Source organism: Gigantopelta aegis, chromosome 10 (genome assembly GCF_016097555.1).
Source record: "Gigantopelta aegis isolate Gae_Host chromosome 10, Gae_host_genome, whole genome shotgun sequence".
Taxonomy (NCBI): Eukaryota; Metazoa; Mollusca; class Gastropoda; order Neomphalida; family Peltospiridae; genus Gigantopelta; species Gigantopelta aegis.
Window position 1 is genome coordinate 59,436,075 of NC_054708.1, and position 24,149 is coordinate 59,460,223.

Consider the following 24,149-nt stretch of genomic DNA (forward strand, 5'->3'; position numbering starts at 1 on the left):
TCAGTTACTATGTACTAAATCACTGCCATTTCTTATACTCAGTTACTATTTACTAAATCACTGTGGTTTCTTATACTCAGTTACTATTTACTAAATCACTGCCATTTCTTATACTCAGTTACTATTTACTAAATCACTGTGGTTTCTTATACTCAGTTACTATTTACTAAATCACTGTGGTTTCTTATACTCAGTTACTATGTACTAAATCACTGCCATTTCTTATACTCAGTTACTATTTACTAAATCGCTGTGATTTCTAATACTCAGTTACTATTTACTAAATCGCTGCCATTTCTTATACTCGGTTACTATTTACTAAATCACTGCCATTTCTTATACTCGGTTACTATTTACTAAATCGCTGTGACTTATTACACACTTAATCACTGTGACTTCGAACACTTTGTTACATTGTACTAAATCACAGTAATTTCTTACTTAGAATACTTAGAATTTCTTACAGTCATTTTTATAATTAATATTATAACACTGATTTCATAAGTTAACATGTCAAAATAAAAATAAAAGAATTAAGAAAAATAACATAGAGAATAGTTTGCACCTATACAGTCCCGAGTCAGACCCCCGATCCTATCTGAGGTCGGACTCGGATAGGCGTGTTCGAAACCCTAGTGGTATATGGACACGTTAAACCAGTTACTAAGCCAAGCACCTATACAAAGTAACACCGACTCTTTATGTATATAGTCATTGCATTAGAATACCTATTGCTCATACATAGTCATGTAAAAATAAAAATAATGAATTATAATACAGAATACTGTTGGAATTTTTTGTACTTAGCTGTACTAAGCACTAGAACACTTCGGTGTATTACTGTGCAGTTTTGACCAGAAGATGAAGACCCAAACTATCTTTCAAACTTATTAATATATGTTGGAGAAAACAATCCCTACTACCTTCGAAATGTAGAGGATGGAAATCTATTAATTCTAAAAACTAAAATGTCTCTATTTAAACATGCTTTCAGTTACTCTGGACCAGTACTTTGGAATCAATTACGGTACCTAAAGCTATCGCCAAATACTGCTGTTTTTAAAATATAGACTCAAGAAATATTTTCTAAAATAATATCATTTGTACATATGTTTATTGCCATATATGTATTTTCTGTTTGTACATAAATGTATGTATTGTAATTCTGTATTGTTTGTACCTGAGGGCCTCAGTGAAGATTAGCTTTTGCTAACTGTGTTACCCTCACTAAATAAGGAATTTTGTATACAGAGGGTAAAATGAACTACCCTAAAATCTAGGCAGTTATATCAGTGGATATATAGTCTGTGTGACATTGTAATTTTCGATAGATCACTGTTCAAATTGCGTCATGGTATATATTATAAATTACTGGGTCACATTCAAAAACATTTCAAACCCACACCCACCTATAGTCCGTCCCATCATTCTATAAACATGTTTTTTGTCAATAATTTCAGTTTGGTTTGACGTAAGAAGAAAAACAAAAGTGTTTTGGAAATAAAAAAATATATACTATTTTTGTGTGCAATTTACAAATCAGTCGGCTCAGAAATAAATAACTTGTAGTAAATTTCATAGTATAAAAAAGGCATTCCCTGTGGGACGGACTATAGTAAGGACACTTTTGGTCTGGGGTTTTTTCTTATTACGTACCCTCAAATTTATTTTCTGGTAGAAAGCCTGCTATGTATTAGAATACTGTGATTCTTTTTGTACTTTTTATTACATGTACTAGAACACTGCATGGTTTTACTTCATTAACAAACATAAGATAACTGTGCCGCATTATACACTCAGTTACAATGGACTAAATTCACTAAAAAAGTCTTGCAGTTTCATTTTCATTCACTAGACTACTTTAAATGAGCACCTTGAGAAGCGTATAAGTTATACAACGAATCATTAAAAACTAACCAGTATGATATTCAAATATGTACAAACTTGTCATGTGATAAATGATTAGACCAATGAGAGATAGCAGTGAGTTGTTGTTCATTGCCAGCTGGAGCTTGGTTTATCCGTATTCAAGACAAAAGAGACTGTCCCGTCTACAGGTACAGATCTAGGGGATGGCTGCTAGGGGTATACAGGTACATCCCAAAAAACACCTGTTATATATATATATATATAAATCTGAGGTGCCCCAAAACATCCAGTGTTTAGCAGATGACTATAATGAATTTGTATTGCTTTTTAATTTGAGATGTGTAATATCTTGGTCAGCTTGCTATTATATACTCATGGGAAAAGGTTCCTGTGTATGGATTGTTATATGTTTGACAGTAATGAGAGAAAAATTATATCATTGTCAAGAAAATATTTATTGGTTATCAATAAACATTATGAGACAATTTGTACAAATACAAGTAGATGTTATCATCTTGAAGTTTACAAACTTTGGAGATGGTTTGGGACCATTGTATTTGGTGCACACGTAACATTTATTTCCCATGAATACATATATATCATGCTGGTGGGCTGGTTTGTGTGTAATTGTGAATACTGAAGGTGCCCTTTTTGAAAGGTCAAACCCCCTCCCTAGAAATATCCTGCATAAGCTCCTTTGCTGCTATTGTAAGATACATGTATTTCTGACTAACACAACATTTTTAACAACTACAAGTACATATGAAGAGTTTTGGCACAAAACGCGATATATATTCATTTTTCATTTTCAGTAAAAGTCATTTTTTAAATTGGCGTATTTCGCGTTTTGAAAAAAAAACCCGGGATTTACCCAATACAATTCCATAAGGATCAATCACATTTTGCAGCAAAAGAGCGGGCCTACGATTAGCCCTTACTGACATACAATATAATGTCTTTAACTAAAAACTAGAAAGAAAATGGTTTATATAAAGTTTTGCGCCTGAACTCTTCATATGAAATTCATTTTCTTGTTTAGAACATCAGCTTCTATATATTCAGTGTTTCTGGTCAACCTAATGTTAGTAGTAGCCCAAACTGGATTTTATCTCCCAATAATTTTATAATGAAAAAAAAAAGATATAATTTTCATTATGACATAAAAATTAAATTTTAGCTACTACAAATATTAGTAGAATCAGAAACACACTGAAAAAAGAAGAAGTTTGTTTTGTTTAATGACACCACTAAAGCACATTGATTGTGCACTGGCTGGGACAAGAAATAGCCCAATGAAACAACACTGAATACAGAAATACCATTAAGTTGAACAAGAAAATGCATTATGTACGTAATTTTAGTCCGTAAAAAGATTTTGTTGGTTGAAAACATGTTAATACTGGTAGCAAACTTAGGACAGTCTCTTTATAACAATCCCCCCCCCCCCCCCCCCCACAGCGGTATTATCCACCCACAGCATTCAACTCATTTTGTTAAGATGTGGCACGGAACTCAATCAAAGGGAGGTAACTCACACATCTTGTGGTGGCACTGACCAAGACCAAAGGGATGGAACTCACTGCTATCTCTCAAGGTCTAAATAAATATTTTCAAATACACCACGAAAACACTAGTCTACTATAAATAAGTGACAACATTATCAGCTATAACATACATGTATATACACAGGTCAGCCTTTAAAATAATACACAATATACACAGATCTGTCAAAATTATATTTTCACGTAATCATCAGGGGACAATTTCAGCTTCATAATAATGCAAAAAAAAGAGAGAACATTATACACTCCACATTTTAATTTGGATCAGCACATCTCAGTGAGGACAAAGATATAATATGTATTTTAGTGAGGATCAAAGTAAGGTCTACAGTCAGAATCTACAGATTCAACCATGATCCACAGGTTTCAGTTATGTCTTAAATAACTGTAGTAATGATTTGTAGCTGTAAGTCACAATCAATAAATTGTAGTCATGGCCTGTTAATTTTAAACTGGAGTTACATATTTCAGTGAAGACTCAAGTATCTTAATCAGGAATTGTAGTTTCAGTCAGAACCTATACAAAGGTATTAATTAAGATATATAGCGTTCAATTTTCATCAATAGATTTAAGTCAGGACCTGAACATTTGAGTCAAGATATGAAGATGTCAGCCATCACATGAAGATTTAAGTCATCACGTGAAGATTTCAGCCATCACGTGAAGATTTCAGCCATCACATGAAGATTTAAGTCATCACGTGAAGATTTCAGCCATCACATGAAGATTTCAGTCATCATATGAAGATTTTAGCCATTATATGAAGATTTCAGTCATCACATGACGATTTCAGCCATCGCGTGAAGATTTCAGTCATCACTTGATGATTTCATATACAACGGTATTAATTAAGATATATAGCGTTTAATTTTCACCAATAGATTTAAGTCAGGATCTGAACATTTGAGTCAAGATATGAAGATGTCAGCCATCACGTGAAGATTTAAGTCATCACGTGAAGATTTCAGTCATCACATGAAGATTTTAGTCATCACGTGACGATTTCACCCATCACGTGAAGATTTCAGTCATCACGTGACGATTTCAGCCATCACGTGACGATTTCAGTCATCACAAGAAGATTTCAGCCACCACATGAAGATTTCAGCCATAACCTTACGATTTCAGTCATCACATGACAATTTCAGTCATCACTATGAAGTTTTCAGTCATCACATGACAATTTCAGTCATCACTATGAAGATTTCAGTCATCACATGACAATTTCAGTCATCACATGACAATTTCAGTCATCACTATGAAGATTTCAGTCATCACATGACAATTTCAGTCATCACATGACGATTTCAGCCATCATGTGAAGATTTCAGTCATCACATAACGATTTCAGTCATCACGTGAAGATTTCAGCCATCATGTGAAGATTTCAGTCATCACGTGAAGATTTCAGTCATCACATGACATCTGATTAGTTCAGATCTATACCAATTTTAGATTACTGGTGCTGCTGAATTGGTTAAAATGAATCCCTGATTTTTAGTTACAGTGCAAAACATACATTTAGCTTATATATATAATATAAACTACTTAACAAACACCAATAACAGTAAAATGCAGAAAAACTGCCAGTTAACAAATGTGTACAAAAGAATACCAGTATCAAAGATTGCTTTTTATTAGTATCAAGATCTGTTAATGGTTTTCAGCAGTTAACTATTTATGTATACTGTACAATCATACATTCAGTGTACCACAAAGTAATTCTTTAAATATTTTAAAACAAATATTTAAAGATGTGTAATGGCTAAATGATTGTGTAGGCTCTAGGCACTTACATAATTTTTACATATCTAAAACAAAAACTTTATTAATGGCAGACCTCAGCTGTGGGCAGCCCCATATTAAATGCTGATATATATTTCATAGAGTCCCCAAATTCTATAAATCCAAGGCACTGTGCCTACTCTAGTCCCAAGTTCATCATATTTTAAAAAATCATTCTTGGTTTTAATACCAAATGTATATGTATCACTAAACAAATTAATAAAACAGGGTCTGGTTGTCTAAAGCATAGTTAAATTAACCATAGATTAGTCCAATATTTTCCTTTTAATTATACATGTATCTGCACAAATACAAAATACACTTTTTTCTCTCATCCTCAGGTATATGGAACAGAGCTATCCCATGAAAGAAAGCCACGTAATAAATTTCTATCTTACATGGGATATCACGCGCTTGCGTTTAACATGACATTGGTTTTAATATATGATGTCATATTAATATGAGGTGGTGACGTGAGGTCATTAGACAGAGTTTAAAATTAATATTTTGTTATTAAAACCTTCATTTTAAAAGCTATCTTGTTAATTTGTAGTGTTAAATATTATTTAACACATGAAACAAACACGGTAAATACGATAGTGCAGTTTATTTATGATAAAATGGTCAAATAAAAAAGTTAATTGTTCAGCCATCTTTGTCTGTTCGTGTAAAATAATCGTTTATTTACCGAATGAATGAGAGAAAAAGACTCCATCATATGTGGTCATGTGGGATAGAAAAAGTACACCCTCGGTGGTGACAATTTCGACCATGGGACTCGGCAAGCCTCGTCCCAGGTCGAAATTGTCACCACCTCGGGTGTACTTTTTCTATCCCACAAGCCTCATCCCAGGTCGAAATTGTCACCACCGAGGGTGTACTTTTTCTATCCCACATGACCGCATATGATGGAGTCTTATAACCTTTAACTGATACTTTAGTTGTTCCAAATGAAGTTTCAACATTATGTCTTCAATGATTATTTGTATTGTTCAGTCCTCAGTTTGGAACATTTCTGTTAACCACTGGTTCAGGTTAACTAACATTTGAACAACCAGCACCAAGTATTCAGTTATTGTACAAAGAGTGATCAGAGCAATCTTGAGCAAATTTCAAGCTGACTAGATCCACTAAGCCATTAGAAATTGTATGATGGCAGAAATAAGGGACAATAGTTCCTATTACATTTCTAATCAAAATGCAGGGCAAGACAATGGACAAGTCCATATTTTATGGTAAGAAAAAAAGTAAAGTAAAGTTTGTTTTATTTAACAACGCCACTAGAGCACATTGATTTTTTATCTTATCATCAGCTATTGGACGTCAAACATATGGGCATTCTGACACTGTTTTTTTTTTAGAAAAACCGCTGTCGCCAAATAGGCTACTCTTTTACGACAGGAATCAAGGGATCTTTTATTTGCACTTCCCACAGGCAGGATAGCACAAACCATGGCCTATGTTGAACCAGTTATGGATCACTGGTCGGTGCAAGTGGTTTACACCAACCCATTGAGCCTTGCGGAGCACTCACTCAGGGTTTGGAGTCGGTATCTGGATTAAAAATCCCATGCCTCGACTGGGATCCGAACCCAGTACCTACCAGCCTGTAGACCGATGGCCTAATGATGATGCCACCGAGGCCGGTTGTATGGTAAGAAGAACTACACGTGTCTCATGGACAAAGCATGCAACATCTGTGTGGCAATGGTAGTGACCAACAACAGACTATATTTAATTTTTAAGTCAACGACAAATCAAAACGCAAAGGACAATGAATCCTATTATGTGTGTATGTTCAAAACATGGGAAACGATGAGGGACAGTGAACCCTATTGTATGTATCAGTCAAAACCAAGGGTACAGGATACTATTATATTTGTATACAAGGGCAAAGATTAGACACAATAGACCTTATTATATTTGTAGGTAAAAAACAAGGGTATGGGGTAAACATTTGTATATCAGTATCAAAGACAATGATTAGGGCCAATATGAACCCTATTACATCTGCAAGTCAAAAACAAGGAAACCCATTATGTTAGTATGCCACTGACAAGGGATAAAGAACAATTATACTAAGGTTTCTATGAAACTGATGAAACCAGTGAACAATTTAACACTACTAGATCACTTTACCAAGACTTGGCTTCATCTTAGACATAAGCATACCTAAATGTGATGTTGACCAATTCTAGAAAAAAACCCTGATCAACATAAATAGCATTTGTAAATGTATTAAATTTGTCACCTTACACAGGAATACAATAATGATAATTACGTAATACTGATCACTGTCCTGAATACTTCATGATATAAAGGTTAACAATTTACAAATATCACAAAGTACTAATAAACCACTCAGAAGATACTTTAAACTCCGTGTTTTATTCACAATCATCAAATGTATCAAGGAATATATATATACACGTGTACATATTATGCACTTTTTAACTTGTAAAACAACATGCTAATATGAACAAGGAACCAGCCTGTTCATATTAAGGAATACTTTGGTGTGAGGTCAAAGGTTTTATTCTGCAATCACAATTTGTTTTTAAATAAAACAATTTAATTTATTTTATTTAACGACACACTAGAGTACACTGATTTTATTAATCATTGGCTATATTGGATATCAAACTTTTGGTAATTTTGACTCGTAGTCTTTAGAATAAACACACTACTTTTGTTCGTAAGTAGCTAGGGATCTTTTATATATATGCACTTTCCACAGACAGGACAGCACATACCACAGCATTGTGATATACCAGTCATGGAACACTGGTTGGGACAGGGGAAAAAAACAATCAAAGAATAGGTCTATTGAGGGGGTTCGATCCTGCGAGGAAAGCACTTCAAGAAAGTGCTTTTCAAACTGAACTAGATTCTGCCTTTTCTGCAATCACAAGTAATACATGTACAATAATATATCTCAGATATTGGTCGTTTGCTTGCCAAAAGAATAAGATGGACTGTTGTGTTATTGTTGATCAAACTACATGTAATGATGCTGTTTGACAGTGAACAGACTACGGCTATACCTAGCCTAAAATAAATATGGTTAGTGGAGGGTGGGGGTGGGGGAAGGGAAGATAGTGAAAAAAAAAAACGAATCAGGATACAGCTAGACAAAAATGGTACTTTTAAACTAAAAAGAGTGCTTTTGAAAAAGTTTTCATTCCGAACTGCCAAAATGATTGGTATGGCTTTGGAGACACAGATCTGCCAGCAGCAACACTCTAACTGGATGGAACAGCCACAAATCTGCCATCAGCCTCACTGTGGCCAAGTAGAACAGCCACAGATCTGACGTCTGACTCACCGTGGCCAAGTAGAACAGCCAGAAATCTGACGTCTGCCTCACCGTGGCCAAGTAGAACAGCCAGAAATCTGACGTCTGCCAAGTGGAACAGCCCTGAGGTTCTACAGTAGATTGATGAATGGATTTCTTTAACATGTCAACAATGAAATGTGGTTGAGACATGTCTGTCTTGGGCACAAATTCTAACTTGAACCAAAGATTCCACCCAGGGCACACAACAGTAGTATGATCAAAAATTGCTGGTACATATTTAAATCACCTTATGGTACAAGTTTTAAATAAACTTCCATTTAACCCACAGCGATAGTTTTCAACTAAATCATGCAAAACTAAAACATTATTAAACTTTTATACAAACAGAAAAGTGTAAACATTTGTTCTAAGGCTATTAAGGATACCCTTTCAGTGTGGCAGCAGTATTTAGAATTACTAAAATTGCACCAACATTTGTGCAGTATGGAAATTCACTTTATATGTAAGAAAAATGTTCATCGTACAGCTTGGCTTTCAGAACTACTGAACATTTCATACACATTCCATTCTACAAGATATTTTCATCATGACAGTAATTTACAATTACCAAACAGTCTGCAGTATAAGACAAGACTCCAAAACTTACAATCTCAAAATCTACACTAATGACTGCATCATACTAATATATTGTAGACTATAATAGGACTATGTATAATACATGTCACATAATAAAGCACTTCTAGAGATTTTAAGTCTTCTCAGTACTGCCCAGACCTACCAAACCTTGCATACAGAGCTTTAGTGCCAAAGATTTCAAGTGCAGCAACTGAACTTTATGCTTAACAAAACAACTATCCTAACTATCAGTCAGCAAATCGTCGTATTAAAACTCATTATTGCTCAGTATTGCTCAAGCTAACATTCAAAAGGGCTAAGCACATTGTTCTATTAGTACTGAGTTATATGTCCGATCATTATATTAACACTGGCAGGTGTTTTTCAGCTATCCAAATGGATTACATGTATATATATCATATCATTACATTAGCATTGGTAGATAGTTTTAGCTATTCAAATGAGTTATATAATAGATCATCGCATTAGCAATGGTAGCTGGTTTAGCAATTCAAATGAGTTATATAATAGATTACATTAGCACTGATAGACGTTTTCTAACTATTCATATGGACTGTATTAACATTGGTAGATGTTTTTCAGCTATTTAAACAGGCTACACATCAGTTAGCAAACCATTATCTTAACTACCACACTCCAGACTAAATCAGGGCTGTGGTTTAATGGTTTATCCCTCTACTGGATTTTTCAAACACCACTGGTAGGAGTCACTCAAAGCTATTCAAACGGATTACATATAAGATTACATTTGCACGTATCGATGGTTGTCACTGTTAACAGGCTAAATCAACTAACAGATCATTTTATTAGCATTCAGATGAATTCAAAGCTCTTCAAATGGGTTAAGCATGCATCCACATATTGGTGTTTTCCAAGGCTATTCAAATAGGCTAAATAAAAATCAACATACTGTTCTATTATGTAGTTTTGATAGATCTTTTCCAAGTCCTTCAGATGGGTTTAGCATATCATTACATTTGCACATACGGATGTTATTCAAGGCTATGCAAACAGGTTAAATAACATCTAGAAGACTATTCCCCATTACTGCTAGTGGGTGTTTTCCAAACTATTCAAATGGGTTACTTATATCAGATCATCCCATTAACAATGGTAAATCATTTTCCTAAGCTCTTCAAACATGCTAAATACCAACTAACAAACCATTATATTAGCATACAACTCTCTTGACTAAATCTACGGGAATGGTTTGTCACTCTCCAGGACTTTTCACACATGATAAACTGAATTGGCATATTACAGTGACTATACCACACATCACTCAATATATTCAAAATGGGTTAAGCACATCGTAATATTTGCACATACTGATGTCTTCATTGTCTTCAAAGGCTATGCAAACAGGCTAACAAATATAAGTTAGCAGATCATTCCGTCATACAGACTTGACAGATCTCTCCAAAAGCTCTTCAAATATCTTTATACTTGAACATACCAGCTGCTTTTCAAGGCTATGCAAACAGGCTAAATACCAATCAGTAGATCATTTTATGTTTGACATCTTGGTGGATGTTATCCCAGCCTTCATATGGGCATCTCGATGGACTCGTCACGGTTGAATCGTGCTCGCCCGCGCCGACTGAAGCACAAACAGCCAGCTGAACAGCGGAGCCAGCGGTTGAAGTCCTGGACCTGTCTCTGTTCACAGCGCGACAAGTGCTGCGACACACGCTCGTAGTGGTCGAGATCCTTCAGATACCTGTCAAAATAAACAACGTGTCACATTTCTCTGGCAATATGACAGAAAATAATCATAAACTGCAGTGATCAGTTATGTGAAATACACTACTAGTGGTCGAGATCCTTCAGATACCTATCAAAATAAACAACGTGTCACATTTCTCTGGCAATATGACAGAAAATAATCATAAACTGCAGTGATCAGTTATGTGAAATACACTACTAGTAGTCGAGATCCTTCAGATACCTATCAAAATAAACAACGTGTCACATTTCTCTGGCAATATGACAGAAAATAATCATAAACTGCAGTGATCAGTTATGTGAAATACACTACTAGTAGTCAAGATCCTTCAGATACCTATCAAAATAAACAACGTGTCACATTTCTCTAGCAATATGACAGAAAATAATCATAAACTGCAGTGATCAGTTATGTGAAATACACTACTAGTAGTCAAGATCCTTCAGGTACCTGTCAAAATAAACAACGTGTCACATTTCTCTGGCAATATGACAGAAAATAATCATAAACTGCAGTGATCAGTTATGTGAAATACACTACTAGTAGTCAAGATCCTTCAGATACCTATCAAAATAAACAACGTGTCACATTTCTCTAGCAATATGACAGAAAATAATCATAAACTGCAGTGATCAGTTATGTGAAATACACTACTAGTAGTCAAGATCCTTCAGGTACCTGTCAAAATAAACAACGTGTCACATTTCTCTGGCAATATGACAAAAAAATAATCATAAACTGCAGTGATCAGTTATGTGAAATACACTACTAGTAGTCAAGATCCTTCAGGTACCTATCAAAATAAACAACGTGTCACATTTCTCTAGCAATATGACAGAAAATAATCATAAACTGCAGTGATCAGTTATGTGAAATACACTACTAGTAGTCAAGATCCTTCAGGTACCTGTCAAAATAAACAACGTGTCACATTTCTCTGGCAATATGACAAAAAAATAATCATAAACTGCAGTGATCAGTTATGTGAAATACACTACTAGTAGTCAAGATCCTTCAGGTACCTATCAAAATAAACAACGTGTCACATTTCTCTAGCAATATGACAGAAAATAATCATAAACTGCAGTGATCAGTTATGTGAAATACACTACTAGTAGTCAAGATCCTTCAGGTACCTGTCAAAATAAACAACGTGTCACATTTCTCTAGCAATATGACAGAAAATAATCATAAACTGCAGTGATCAGTTATGTGAAATACACTACTAGTAGTCAAGATCCTTCAGGTACCTATCAAAATAAACAACGTGTCACATTTCTCTAGCAATATGACAGAAAATAATCATAAACTGCAGTGATCAGTTATGTGAAATACACTACTAGTAGTCAAGATCCTCAGGTACCTGGTCAAAATAAATAACGTGTCACATTTCTCTGGCAATATGACAGAAAATAATCATAAACTGCAGTGATCAGTTATGTGAAATACACTACTAGTAGTCAAGATCCTTCAGGTACCTATCAAAATAAACAACGTGTCACATTTCTCTAGCAATATGACAGAAAATAATCATAAACTGCAGTGATCAGTTATGTGAAATACACTACTAGTAGTCAAGATCCTTCAGGTACCTGTCAAAATAAACAACGTGTCACATTTCTCTAGCAATATGACAGAAAATAATCATAAACTGCAGTGATCAGTTATGTGAAATACACTACTAGTAGTCAAGATCCTTCAGGTACCTATCAAAATAAACAACGTGTCACATTTCTCTAGCAATATGACAGAAAATAATCATAAACTGCAGTGATCAGTTATGTGAAATACACTACTAGTAGTCAAGATCCTCAGGTACCTGGTCAAAATAAATAACGTGTCACATTTCTCTGGCAATATGACAGAAAATAATCATAAACTGCAGTGATCAGTTATGTGAAATACACTACTAGTAGTCAAGATCCTTCAGGTACCTATCAAAATAAACAACGTGTCACATTTCTCTAGCAATATGACAGAAAATAATCATAAACTGCAGTGATCAGTTATGTGAAATACACTACTAGTAGTCAAGATCCTTCAGGTACCTGTCAAAATAAACGTGTCACATTTCTCTAGCAATATGACAGAAAATAATCATAAACTGCAGTGATCAGTTATGTGAAATACACTACTAGTAGTCAAGATCCTCAGGTACCTGGTCAAAATAAATAACGTGTCACATTTCTCTGGCAATATGACAGAAAATAATCATAAACTGCAGTGATCAGTTATGTGAAATACACTACTAGTAGTCAAGATCCTTCAGGTACCTGTCAAAATAAACAACGTGTCACATTTCTCTAGCAATATGACAGAAAATAATCATAAACTGCAGTGATCAGTTATGTGAAATACACTACTAGTAGTCAAGATCCTTCAGGTACCTGGTCAAAATAAACAACGTGTCACATTTCTCTAGCAATATGACAGAAAATAATCATAAACTGCAGTGATCAGTTATGTGAAATACACTACTAGTAGTCAAGATCCTTCAGGTACCTGTCAAAATAAACAACGTGTCACATTTCTCTGGCAATATGACAGAAAATAATCATAAACTGCAGTGATCAGTTATGTGAAATACACTACTAGTAGTCAAGATCCTTCAGGTACCTGTCAAAATAAACAACGTGTCACATTTCTCTAGCAATATGACAGAAAATAATCATAAACTGCAGTGATCAGTTATGTGAAATACACTACTAGTAGTCAAGATCCTTCAGGTACCTGTCAAAATAAACAACGTGTCACATTTCTCTAGCAATATGACAGAAAATAATCATAAACTGCAGTGATCAGTTATGTGAAATACACTACTAGTAGTCAAGATCCTTCAGGTACCTGTCAAAATAAACAACGTGTCACATTTCTCTGGCAATATGACAGAAAATAATCATAAACTGCAGTGATCAGTTATGTGAAATACACTACTAGTAGTCAAGATCCTTCAGGTACCTGGTCAAAATAAACAACGTGTCACATTTCTCTGGCAATATGACAGAAAATAATCATAAACTGCAGTGATCAGTTATGTGAAATACACTACTAGTAGTCAAGATCCTTCAGGTACCTGGTCAAAATAAATAACGTGTCACATTTCTCTGGCAATATGACAGAAAATAATCATAAACTGCAGTGATCAGTTATGTGAAATACACTACTAGTAGTCAAGATCCTTCAGGTACCTGTCAAAATAAACAACGTGTCACATTTCTCTGGCAATATGACAGAAAATAATCATAAACTGCAGTGATCAGTTATGTGAAATACACTACTAGTAGTCAAGATCCTTCAGGTACCTGTCAAAATAAACAACGTGTCACATTTCTCTGGCAATATGACAGAAAATAATCATAAACTGCAGTGATCAGTTATGTGAAATACACTACTAGTAGTCAAGATCCTTCAGGTACCTGTCAAAATAAACAACGTGTCACATTTCTCTGGCAATATGACAGAAAATAATCATAAACTGCAGTGATCAGTTATGTGAAATACACTACTAGTAGTCAAGATCCTTCAGGTACCTGGTCAAAATAAATAACGTGTCACATTTCTCTGGCAATATGACAGAAAATAATCATAAACTGCAGTGATCAGTTATGTGAAATACACTACTAGTAGTCAAGATCCTTCAGGTACCTGTCAAAATAAACAACGTGTCACATTTCTCTGGCAATATGACAGAAAATAATCATAAACTGCAGTGATCAGTTATGTGAAATACACTACTAGTAGTCAAGATCCTTCAGGTACCTGGTCAAAATAAATAACGTGTCACATTTCTCTGGCAATATGACAGAAAATAATCATAAACTGCAGTGATCAGTTATGTGAAATACACTACTAGTAGTCAAGATCCTTCAGGTACCTGTCAAAATAAACAACGTGTCACATTTCTCTGGCAATATGACAGAAAATAATCATAAACTGCAGTGATCAGTTATGTGAAATACACTACTAGTAGTCAAGATCCTTCAGGTACCTGTCAAAATAAACAACGTGTCACATTTCTCTGGCAATATGACAGAAAATAATCATAAACTGCAGTGATCAGTTATGTGAAATACACTACTAGTAGTCAAGATCCTTCAGGTACCTGTCAAAATAAACAACGTGTCACATTTCTCTGGCAATATGACAGAAAATAATCATAAACTGCAGTGATCAGTTATGTGAAATACACTACTAGTAGTCAAGATCCTTCAGGTACCTGTCAAAATAAACAACGTGTCACATTTCTCTGGCAATATGACAGAAAATAATCATAAACTGCAGTGATCAGTTATGTGAAATACACTACTAGTAGTCAAGATCCTTCAGGTACCTGTCAAAATAAATAACGTGTCACATTTCTCTGGCAATATGACAGAAAATAATCATAAACTGCAGTGATCAGTTATGTGAAATACACTACTAGTAGTCAAGATCCTTCAGGTACCTGTCAAAATAAACAACGTGTCACATTTCTCTAGCAATATGACAGAAAATAATCATAAACTGCAGTGATCAGTTATGTGAAATACACTACTAGTAGTCAAGATCCTTCAGGTACCTGTCAAAATAAACAACGTGTCACATTTCTCTAGCAATATGACAGAAAATAATCATAAACTGCAGTGATCAGTTATGTGAAATACACTACTAGTAGTCAAGATCCTTCAGGTACCTGTCAAAATAAATAACGTGTCACATTTCTCTGGCAATATGACAGAAAATAATCATAAACTGCAGTGATCAGTTATGTGAAATACACTACTAGTAGTCAAGATCCTTCAGGTACCTGTCAAAATAAACAACGTGTCACATTTCTCTGGCAATATGACAGAAAATAATCATAAACTGCAGTGATCAGTTATGTGAAATACACTACTAGTAGTCAAGATCCTTCAGGTACCTGTCAAAATAAATAACGTGTCACATTTCTCTGGCAATATGACAGAAAATAATCATAAACTGCAGTGATCAGTTATGTGAAATACACTACTAGTAGTCAAGATCCTTCAGGTACCTGTCAAAATAAACAACGTGTCACATTTCTCTAGCAATATGACAGAAAATAATCATAAACTGCAGTGATCAGTTATGTGAAATACACTACTAGTAGTCAAGATCCTTCAGGTACCTGTCAAAATAAACAACGTGTCACATTTCTCTAGCAATATGACAGAAAATAATCATAAACTGCAGTGATCAGTTATGTGAAATACACTACTAGTAGTCAAGATCCTTCAGGTACCTGTCAAAATAAACAACGTGTCACATTTCTCTGGCAATATGACAGAAAATAATCATAAACTGCAGTGATCAGTTATGTGAAATACACTACTAGTAGTCAAGATCCTTCAGGTACCTGTCAAAATAAACAACGTGTCACATTTCTCTAGCAATATGACAGAAAATAATCATAAACTGCAGTGATCAGTTATGTGAAATACACTACTAGTAGTCAAGATCCTTCAGGTACCTGTCAAAATAAACAACGTGTCACATTTCTCTGGCAATATGACAGAAAATAATCATAAACTGCAGTGATCAGTTATGTGAAATACACTACTAGTAGTCAAGATCCTTCAGGTACCTGTCAAAATAAATAACGTGTCACATTTCTCTGGCAATATGACAGAAAATAATCATAAACTGCAGTGATCAGTTATGTGAAATACACTACTAGTAGTCAAGATCCTTCAGGTACCTGTCAAAATAAACAACGTGTCACATTTCTCTGGCAATATGACAGAAAATAATCATAAACTGCAGTGATCAGTTATGTGAAATACACTACTAGTAGTCAAGATCCTTCAGGTACCTGTCAAAATAAATAACGTGTCACATTTCTCTGGCAATATGACAGAAAATAATCATAAACTGCAGTGATCAGTTATGTGAAATACACTACTAGTAGTCAAGATCCTTCAGGTACCTGTCAAAATAAACAACGTGTCACATTTCTCTAGCAATATGACAGAAAATAATCATAAACTGCAGTGATCAGTTATGTGAAATACACTACTAGTAGTCAAGATCCTTCAGGTACCTGTCAAAATAAACAACGTGTCACATTTCTCTAGCAATATGACAGAAAATAATCATAAACTGCAGTGATCAGTTATGTGAAATACACTACTAGTAGTCAAGATCCTTCAGGTACCTGTCAAAATAAATAACGTGTCACATTTCTCTGGCAATATGACAGAAAATAATCATAAACTGCAGTGATCAGTTATGTGAAATACACTACTAGTAGTCAAGATCCTTCAGGTACCTGTCAAAATAAACAACGTGTCACATTTCTCTGGCAATATGACAGAAAATAATCATAAACTGCAGTGATCAGTTATGTGAAATACACTACTAGTAGTCAAGATCCTTCAGGTACCTGTCAAAATAAATAACGTGTCACATTTCTCTGGCAATATGACAGAAAATAATCATAAACTGCAGTGATCAGTTATGTGAAATACACTACTAGTAGTCAAGATCCTTCAGGTACCTGTCAAAATAAACAACGTGTCACATTTCTCTAGCAATATGACAGAAAATAATCATAAACTGCAGTGATCAGTTATGTGAAATACACTACTAGTAGTCAAGATCCTTCAGGTACCTGTCAAAATAAACAACGTGTCACATTTCTCTAGCAATATGACAGAAAATAATCATAAACTGCAGTGATCAGTTATGTGAAATACACTACTAGTAGTCAAGATCCTTCAGGTACCTGTCAAAATAAACAACGTGTCACATTTCTCTGGCAATATGACAGAAAATAATCATAAACTGCAGTGATCAGTTATGTGAAATACACTACTAGTAGTCAAGATCCTTCAGGTACCTGTCAAAATAAACAACGTGTCACATTTCTCTGGCAATATGACAGAAAATAATCATAAACTGCAGTGATCAGTTATGTGAAATACACTACTAGTAGTCAAGATCCTTCAGGTACCTGTCAAAATAAATAACATTCTTATTCTTAATTTAATACCACATACATGTAGACTAAGGTTACTTTCGCAGGAGATCTTTCATTTGTGTTCTCCTACAGACAGGACAGCACAAACTATGGTCTTTTAAGGTTCACTTTATAATAAAGTAAAGTTAAAACACAGACAAAATTATGTTTTGACCAGTTACAGGAGATGAAATTACATGTTTCTATTTCCAATAAAGGCTATTTCAATTTTTAAAAATATATATTGAAATGCTGCATTAAAATTGCTTTTTGGCTGGAAAATTAAAAGTACCCAAAGTTAACTCTTTTGAATAGTTTGTATGTGGGGGGTTTTCTTAAATAGTGACATAATTTGTTTGATTTGTTGCACCTTGTTCGCACTGCAAACATTAAAACAATGAATAAGGCACATTTGTTTTCGGATAAAGTTTAGAATAGGAATTTTGTAAGACGCTCTGCAGCACTTTCATGAAAGCCAAAGTAGGAATACCACTTTTTACTTGTTATTGGGAAAGGAAAGGAAAGAAAATGTTTTATTTAAGGACGCACTCGACACATTTTATTTATGGTAATATGGCATCAGACATATAGTTAAGGACCACACAGGTATTGAGAAAGGAAATCCACTGTCGCCACTTCATGGGCTACTCTTTTCGATTAGCAAGGGATCTTTTATATGCACCATCCTACAGACAGGATAGTACATACCACGGCCTTTGTTACACAAATTGTAGAGCACTGGCTGGAACGAGAAATAGCCCAATGGGTCCACCAACGGGGGTCGATCCCAGACCGACCGTGCATCAAGCGAACGCTTTACCATTGAGAACACAAAATACACAGTAGAATAGATTTGAACTGTATAGCCCGCAGTTGATAATTATATTATAAAGTTAACCTTTAATGTACTAGTCACTGGGTACTGATCGGAATGGGAAAAGAAATGTGTTCACTGAGAATAATCAGTCCAATGACATATTGCACATTAAGATTAAATACTATTGTTTAGGAAATGTAAGTAACTGTACAACAAGAACAGCAGACAATACTTCAAGATGTTAGATAACCGTAAGTCCGTTCACGTAATTTTTACTCACTACAGGTAACCCATTGTTCAATTATCATATTTGTGTAACTGTTGATTTACCAAATTCTAACATGCTTGTACTAAACTGACATTCCAAATATATTTTAAACAGAATCATTTGCAATAAGGTAGAATGTTTTACTTTGAAATTTGAATATTGACGTACTGATCAGGAAATTTCCAAAAGTCATTAAAGAACATTTTTGTAAAATGTGAATTTTTGGAATATGTACACGAATTTCTCTGGTCCTGAAGTTTGAAATTTTGAGTTTTAAAACGTAATAGTTCACCACGAAACTGATTGGCAGTTCATGTAAAATTAAAGTTGCATAATTAATACGTGAATAGATTGATGGTTTACATGCATTATTGCACCTTGTAACAGACTGAAACCACTGTGTACATACCAGACGGGAGGCCACCGATTGTTCTCGATGAAATCCAGGTTTTCTTTATGTAGACCCTTCAGCAACTTGCCGTGTTTCTGATGGATCTCCTTGTAATGCAGAGCCAGGTAGCGCCGGCACCACTTGGCTAGCTGGGAGGCATTGTGCAGCTGAAACATATAGTAATGGGTCATGTACATGTAGGTTTGAAAATTAGAAAAACAAATCTACCATAGAACACTTGAGCCATTAATTTGCCAAAACATGACCAAGTGACTCTTTTGTGGTCATAATGTTTCTCACTTTTGTCATGACTTTTAAACTAAAACCCTGTACTTACCAATCCACCACAATAAAGGTGGGATGGATGAAACATTTTGTTTGTTTTTAATAATTATCTTAAATATGTTACTAAGGTACATCGTCATATTACATAAGAATTTATTATTATAATTAACCATTGCCTGTTATTTCTTTTACATTCATCGGGGTATGAACTAAAAACTCATCAGCAAACTGTGTGAATGGGTGAAGCAGCTCTCACACAAGTTTGCGGATGATTTTCTTTTTGTTCATACCCTGATGAACGTACAAGAAATAACAGACAATACTTATAGTTAAGTTTAAATCATACTTGCTAATAATAACACTAAAAGTACATACTTTATTTTGAATTATTTTGGGTCCATAAACAACAACGCTTAATAAGATAATTTGCACATATAAAATGACGTCATGAGATATGACATTCCCTGAGAAATTAATAAAGTCCTGTTGCTACATCTGGACCAATAGGATGACGTTATATTGTAATGAATGTAAGGGAACTTTTAATTATCTAAAGCCTACTGGTTAAAGCTTTTTTTAAAAAGATTATTTAATAATAAATAAATGTGCTTTAAATGTGCTTTATTACAACAAGGAAATGAAAAACTTGGCATTCATCTATATATATTTTTGTTATGTATTATGTATTTGCAGACATAAATATATTCTTGTATGTATAATGTATTTAAAGGCATAAATATATTCTTGAATGTGTAATGTATTTTACAAACATAACAGGGATACCTCTGCGGGTTCTGACCTAACTATATATTCTTGTAAGTATACTGTAATTTACAGACATAACTGGGATACCTCTGCTGGCTCCAAGATGAGCAGGATTTCCTCGAGGACATCCTCCTCCTCATCCTTCTCGGCCTTGAGCAGCTCCTTGACAATGAACAGTTCGGTGAGGCTGACGAGTCGTGGAAGACACAGTCGGTTGGCCACCTCGATGAGCTGGATGCAGTCTACGCCAGTCATGTCGCTCTGTTCTGCTGTATACAGATACTCCCTCAGAGCTCGGAATGTGTCACAGTTGATGCCTGGAAACGACACCTATAAACAGAAGTACATTATACTCATTAAGGCCTTTCTCAATGAGCCATCATCATTTTCAACACTGGCTCACTGCCGGTCACCAATCTTGGCCCAGATTCCTGTTTGCTCATCTGTTTGATGACAGTCTGCCATCAGATATTAATGTTGAAGGAAAAGATTGTTTTATGTAAGTTTTAGCTAATAAAACCACCCCTACAGACTTCATACACAGCAGGCATTATCACAAGCAACAACAGGGGTGGGATGTGGCTTTGTGGTAAAGCGCTCGCTTGATGCACGGTCGGTTTTGGATTGATCCCCATCAGTGGGCCCATTGGGTTATTTCTTGTTCCAGCCAGTGCACCATGACTGGTATATCAAAGGCTGTGGTATGTGCTATCCTGTCTGTTAAGATTATATGTCAAAATTACCAAATGTTTGACATCCAATAGCCGCTGATTAATAATCAATGTGCTCGAGTGGTGTCGTTAAACAAAACAATTTTTTTTATCACAAGTCACATGTGGCTCATTGGACTACAAGAAGCTCACGTCAGTAAACAAACATTAAACTACATTTAGGTACTTGTTGGAAGGTTTTGTTTAAAGATTCTCCCTAAGAGCTCTCAATCTGTCACAGTTGATGCCTGGAAACGGAACCATAAACAGAAGTAGGCAAGTTTTAATTAAAATTCATTGAAAAATTTGTCATTTACAAGTTTTAACGACTCATCAAGAACTATCTTTCAAGTATTTTGATGTTACCATTTCAGCTGATGACTCAACGAAGTCGCTGTTGAACATTGCAAACATCATTTCACACCGTGCCATCAAGAGAGGTTTGTGAGCAGACACCAGACCATCATCCAGTTTGAATGTTATATCTGTAGAACCAACACAATAAGTTAGCAAAGTATTTTTTAATGAAGACAGTAATATTTTTTTTTTTTTTTAATTTACAGATAACAAACCAGTCTGAATTTTTTTTTTTTAAACAAACAAACAACTGAAATATACTGAAATGCAGAGATTAATTGTGAATACTGCTTACTAAAATAAATCATGCTATTCACATTTTAATTACTAACACTATTCGAAAATCTGATAAATGTTATGTATCAATTTCAAAATGCATCTACAAACAAGCAAAGTTAATATGAATGAATGAATGTTTAACAAACACCCCAGCAGAAAAATACACATCGGCTATTGGGTGCCACAAAAGCTTTGTATATGAGAATATTAAATACATGCATTAAAGAAATTTTAGAACACCTCAAGATTAATTTTTAAAAGATTTTAATTATTTTATAATTTGGTTTGTAAGTAAAATAATGACAGATGCCTAACATAATATCTGGTTTTTTAACACTCAGTATAGATAGTGATATGAAAAAATTTTAATTTCAAAAACTCAAATTATTTCTTGCCGTAGTTTGTAAAAAAACAGAAGAAAAAATTTATGATAATATATTGACAGAGGTACAAAAGTTAAACTTTAAAAAAAAAAAGGATTTTTGGTTTTTTTCTGGTGGAGACAAAATCCTTGTTATACCTGTGAGAAGTTCCCTCTGTAACGCCAACCGCCTGAGTTTCACGCACCGCGCCTCATGGAACTCCCGCCGGAGAGCTTCGTTGAGGAACTCTTCATTAGATGTCATGTTGGACATCATCACCAGCATGTCTGTGATGTTGAGGAGCGAGGCGGCCACCCTCACCTCGTCCCAGGTGTCATAGTGCTCCTTCACGACCCCCGTGTACAGGAAGTCCAGGACGTGCTGGAACGCACTCGGTGTCACACCGTCGCACATTGTGACCACTGTCTGCAGCTGGTGTAGGGTCGGGTCAAACGGGTCCATGATGTATTTTATCTCCACCGACTTCACGGCCGGGTGAGAGTACGGAACAGTGACAGGGTAGGTCTCGTACGGTTCCGTCAGTTCAATGTCATTGACGTACACTGTTGGTCTCTCGCTGGCATCGCTGTCGGTCATGGTCACGGATTCCTGGTCGCTCTCCAGAAGCCGTTCCTCGTCGTGGTGACGGGGATCGCTTGGTGCACGTGTCCGTACTGGCTGTGTTACCTTCTTCTGTCTGTGCAAGATCGACAGCGGCTCCAGAGAGAAAAGTTCCTCGAAAAACTCTGACGCCACCATCAGACAGATTTTGTGAGCTCTGATGCACAAGGCATGGATCACGAATACAACATCACCTTCAGCCTGGTTATACAGCAACTGCGAGAGGTCATCGTGAAGCGTTGCCGGGGGAACGGTTACCTTGGGCAACGGGGGTCTCGGCATCATCATGGGCGGCTGGATGAGTGGGCGCTGCACTTTGCGTAGCTGCGCATTCCAGAATTTAATCTTGCGACTCTCGATGAGAAAGGCTCGGATGGAGTTGATGAAGACGTCTTCCACTCCATGATGGGTGAGGACACTGGTTTCGTAATATGGAGCTCCAATATCTTTAGCCACATCACGTCCCAATTCAGGTGTGATCACATCCTTCTCACCAATGGGTCTCAAATGAAGGAATTTATTAATTAATTAATTAATGACAAGAGTGAAAAAATGAGTGAGCAGACACCAGACCATCATGAATGGATGGATGGATGGATGGATGGATGGATGGATGAATGAATGAATGAATGAATGAATGAACGAACGAATGGGTGAACAAATGGGTGAATGAATGAATTGATTGATTAATTAATTAGGTGAGTGGGTGGATGGACGGAAAAACAATTGATTGATTGATTGATGGATGGATGGATGGATGGATGGATGGATGGATGGATGGATGGATGGATGGATGGATGGATGGATGGATGGATGGATGGATTGATGGAATGATTGATGGATGGATGCACTAACTGACATACAACTAGTGAATAGTCAGACTAACAGGACAAAACAACATAGGAGAAGAAATACTTCCGTGATACATCGAAGATTAAGAATGCATAATTGATTTAAAAGTAACATGTTATCAATAAATATACCTTCATTTGTTCTCCAACATGTAACATGTTGATAAACAGGTAAAAATATATAACATGTAAAAATAATTAAATTTCTGTTACTTTCATTACTACATTGTATATAATGTCATCCCAGTGGTCCAGCCATAGCAAATGGAGTGTGTTCATTTTCTCGATGAACGTAAAAATAACGTCAGTGACTGTCACATCAGATGATGTCACTTTATATTGGTATTTTGTCTTATTGAGCATTATTGTTTAAGAACAAAAACATTATTCAAAATCAAATATGAATTTTTAGTGTCATTATTAGTCAGAATGTTTTAAATTTAATTATTAGGATTATCTGTTATTTCTTTTATGTTCATCTGGATATGATAAACTGCAAACTTCTGCTTAAACGGCTTTACCGATTCACACAGTTGCAATGATTATTTTTTTTTCATTCCTTGTTGAACGTAAATGAAATAACAGACAATCCTTAATTATATCTCCAT

General features: G+C 35.2%; 1 protein-coding gene across 1 annotated transcript in view; it reads right to left on the minus strand.

Moving 5' to 3' along the window:
* Positions 1–6,775: 6,775 nt before the first annotated feature.
* The window catches only part of LOC121384674 (rho-related BTB domain-containing protein 1-like), a 32,072-nt gene continuing 14,698 nt past the window's right edge, over positions 6,776–24,149 (minus strand). Inside the window, exons 5-9 of the mRNA XM_041515159.1 lie at positions 22,228–23,192; positions 21,438–21,556; positions 20,449–20,691; positions 19,330–19,478; positions 6,776–10,871 (exon numbers count right to left, since the gene is read on the minus strand). Of these exons, the coding sequence (XP_041371093.1) occupies positions 10,697–10,871; positions 19,330–19,478; positions 20,449–20,691; positions 21,438–21,556; positions 22,228–23,192 (1,651 nt within the window). The 3' untranslated portion in view covers positions 6,776–10,696. The remainder of the gene's footprint in view (positions 10,872–19,329; positions 19,479–20,448; positions 20,692–21,437; positions 21,557–22,227; positions 23,193–24,149) is intronic.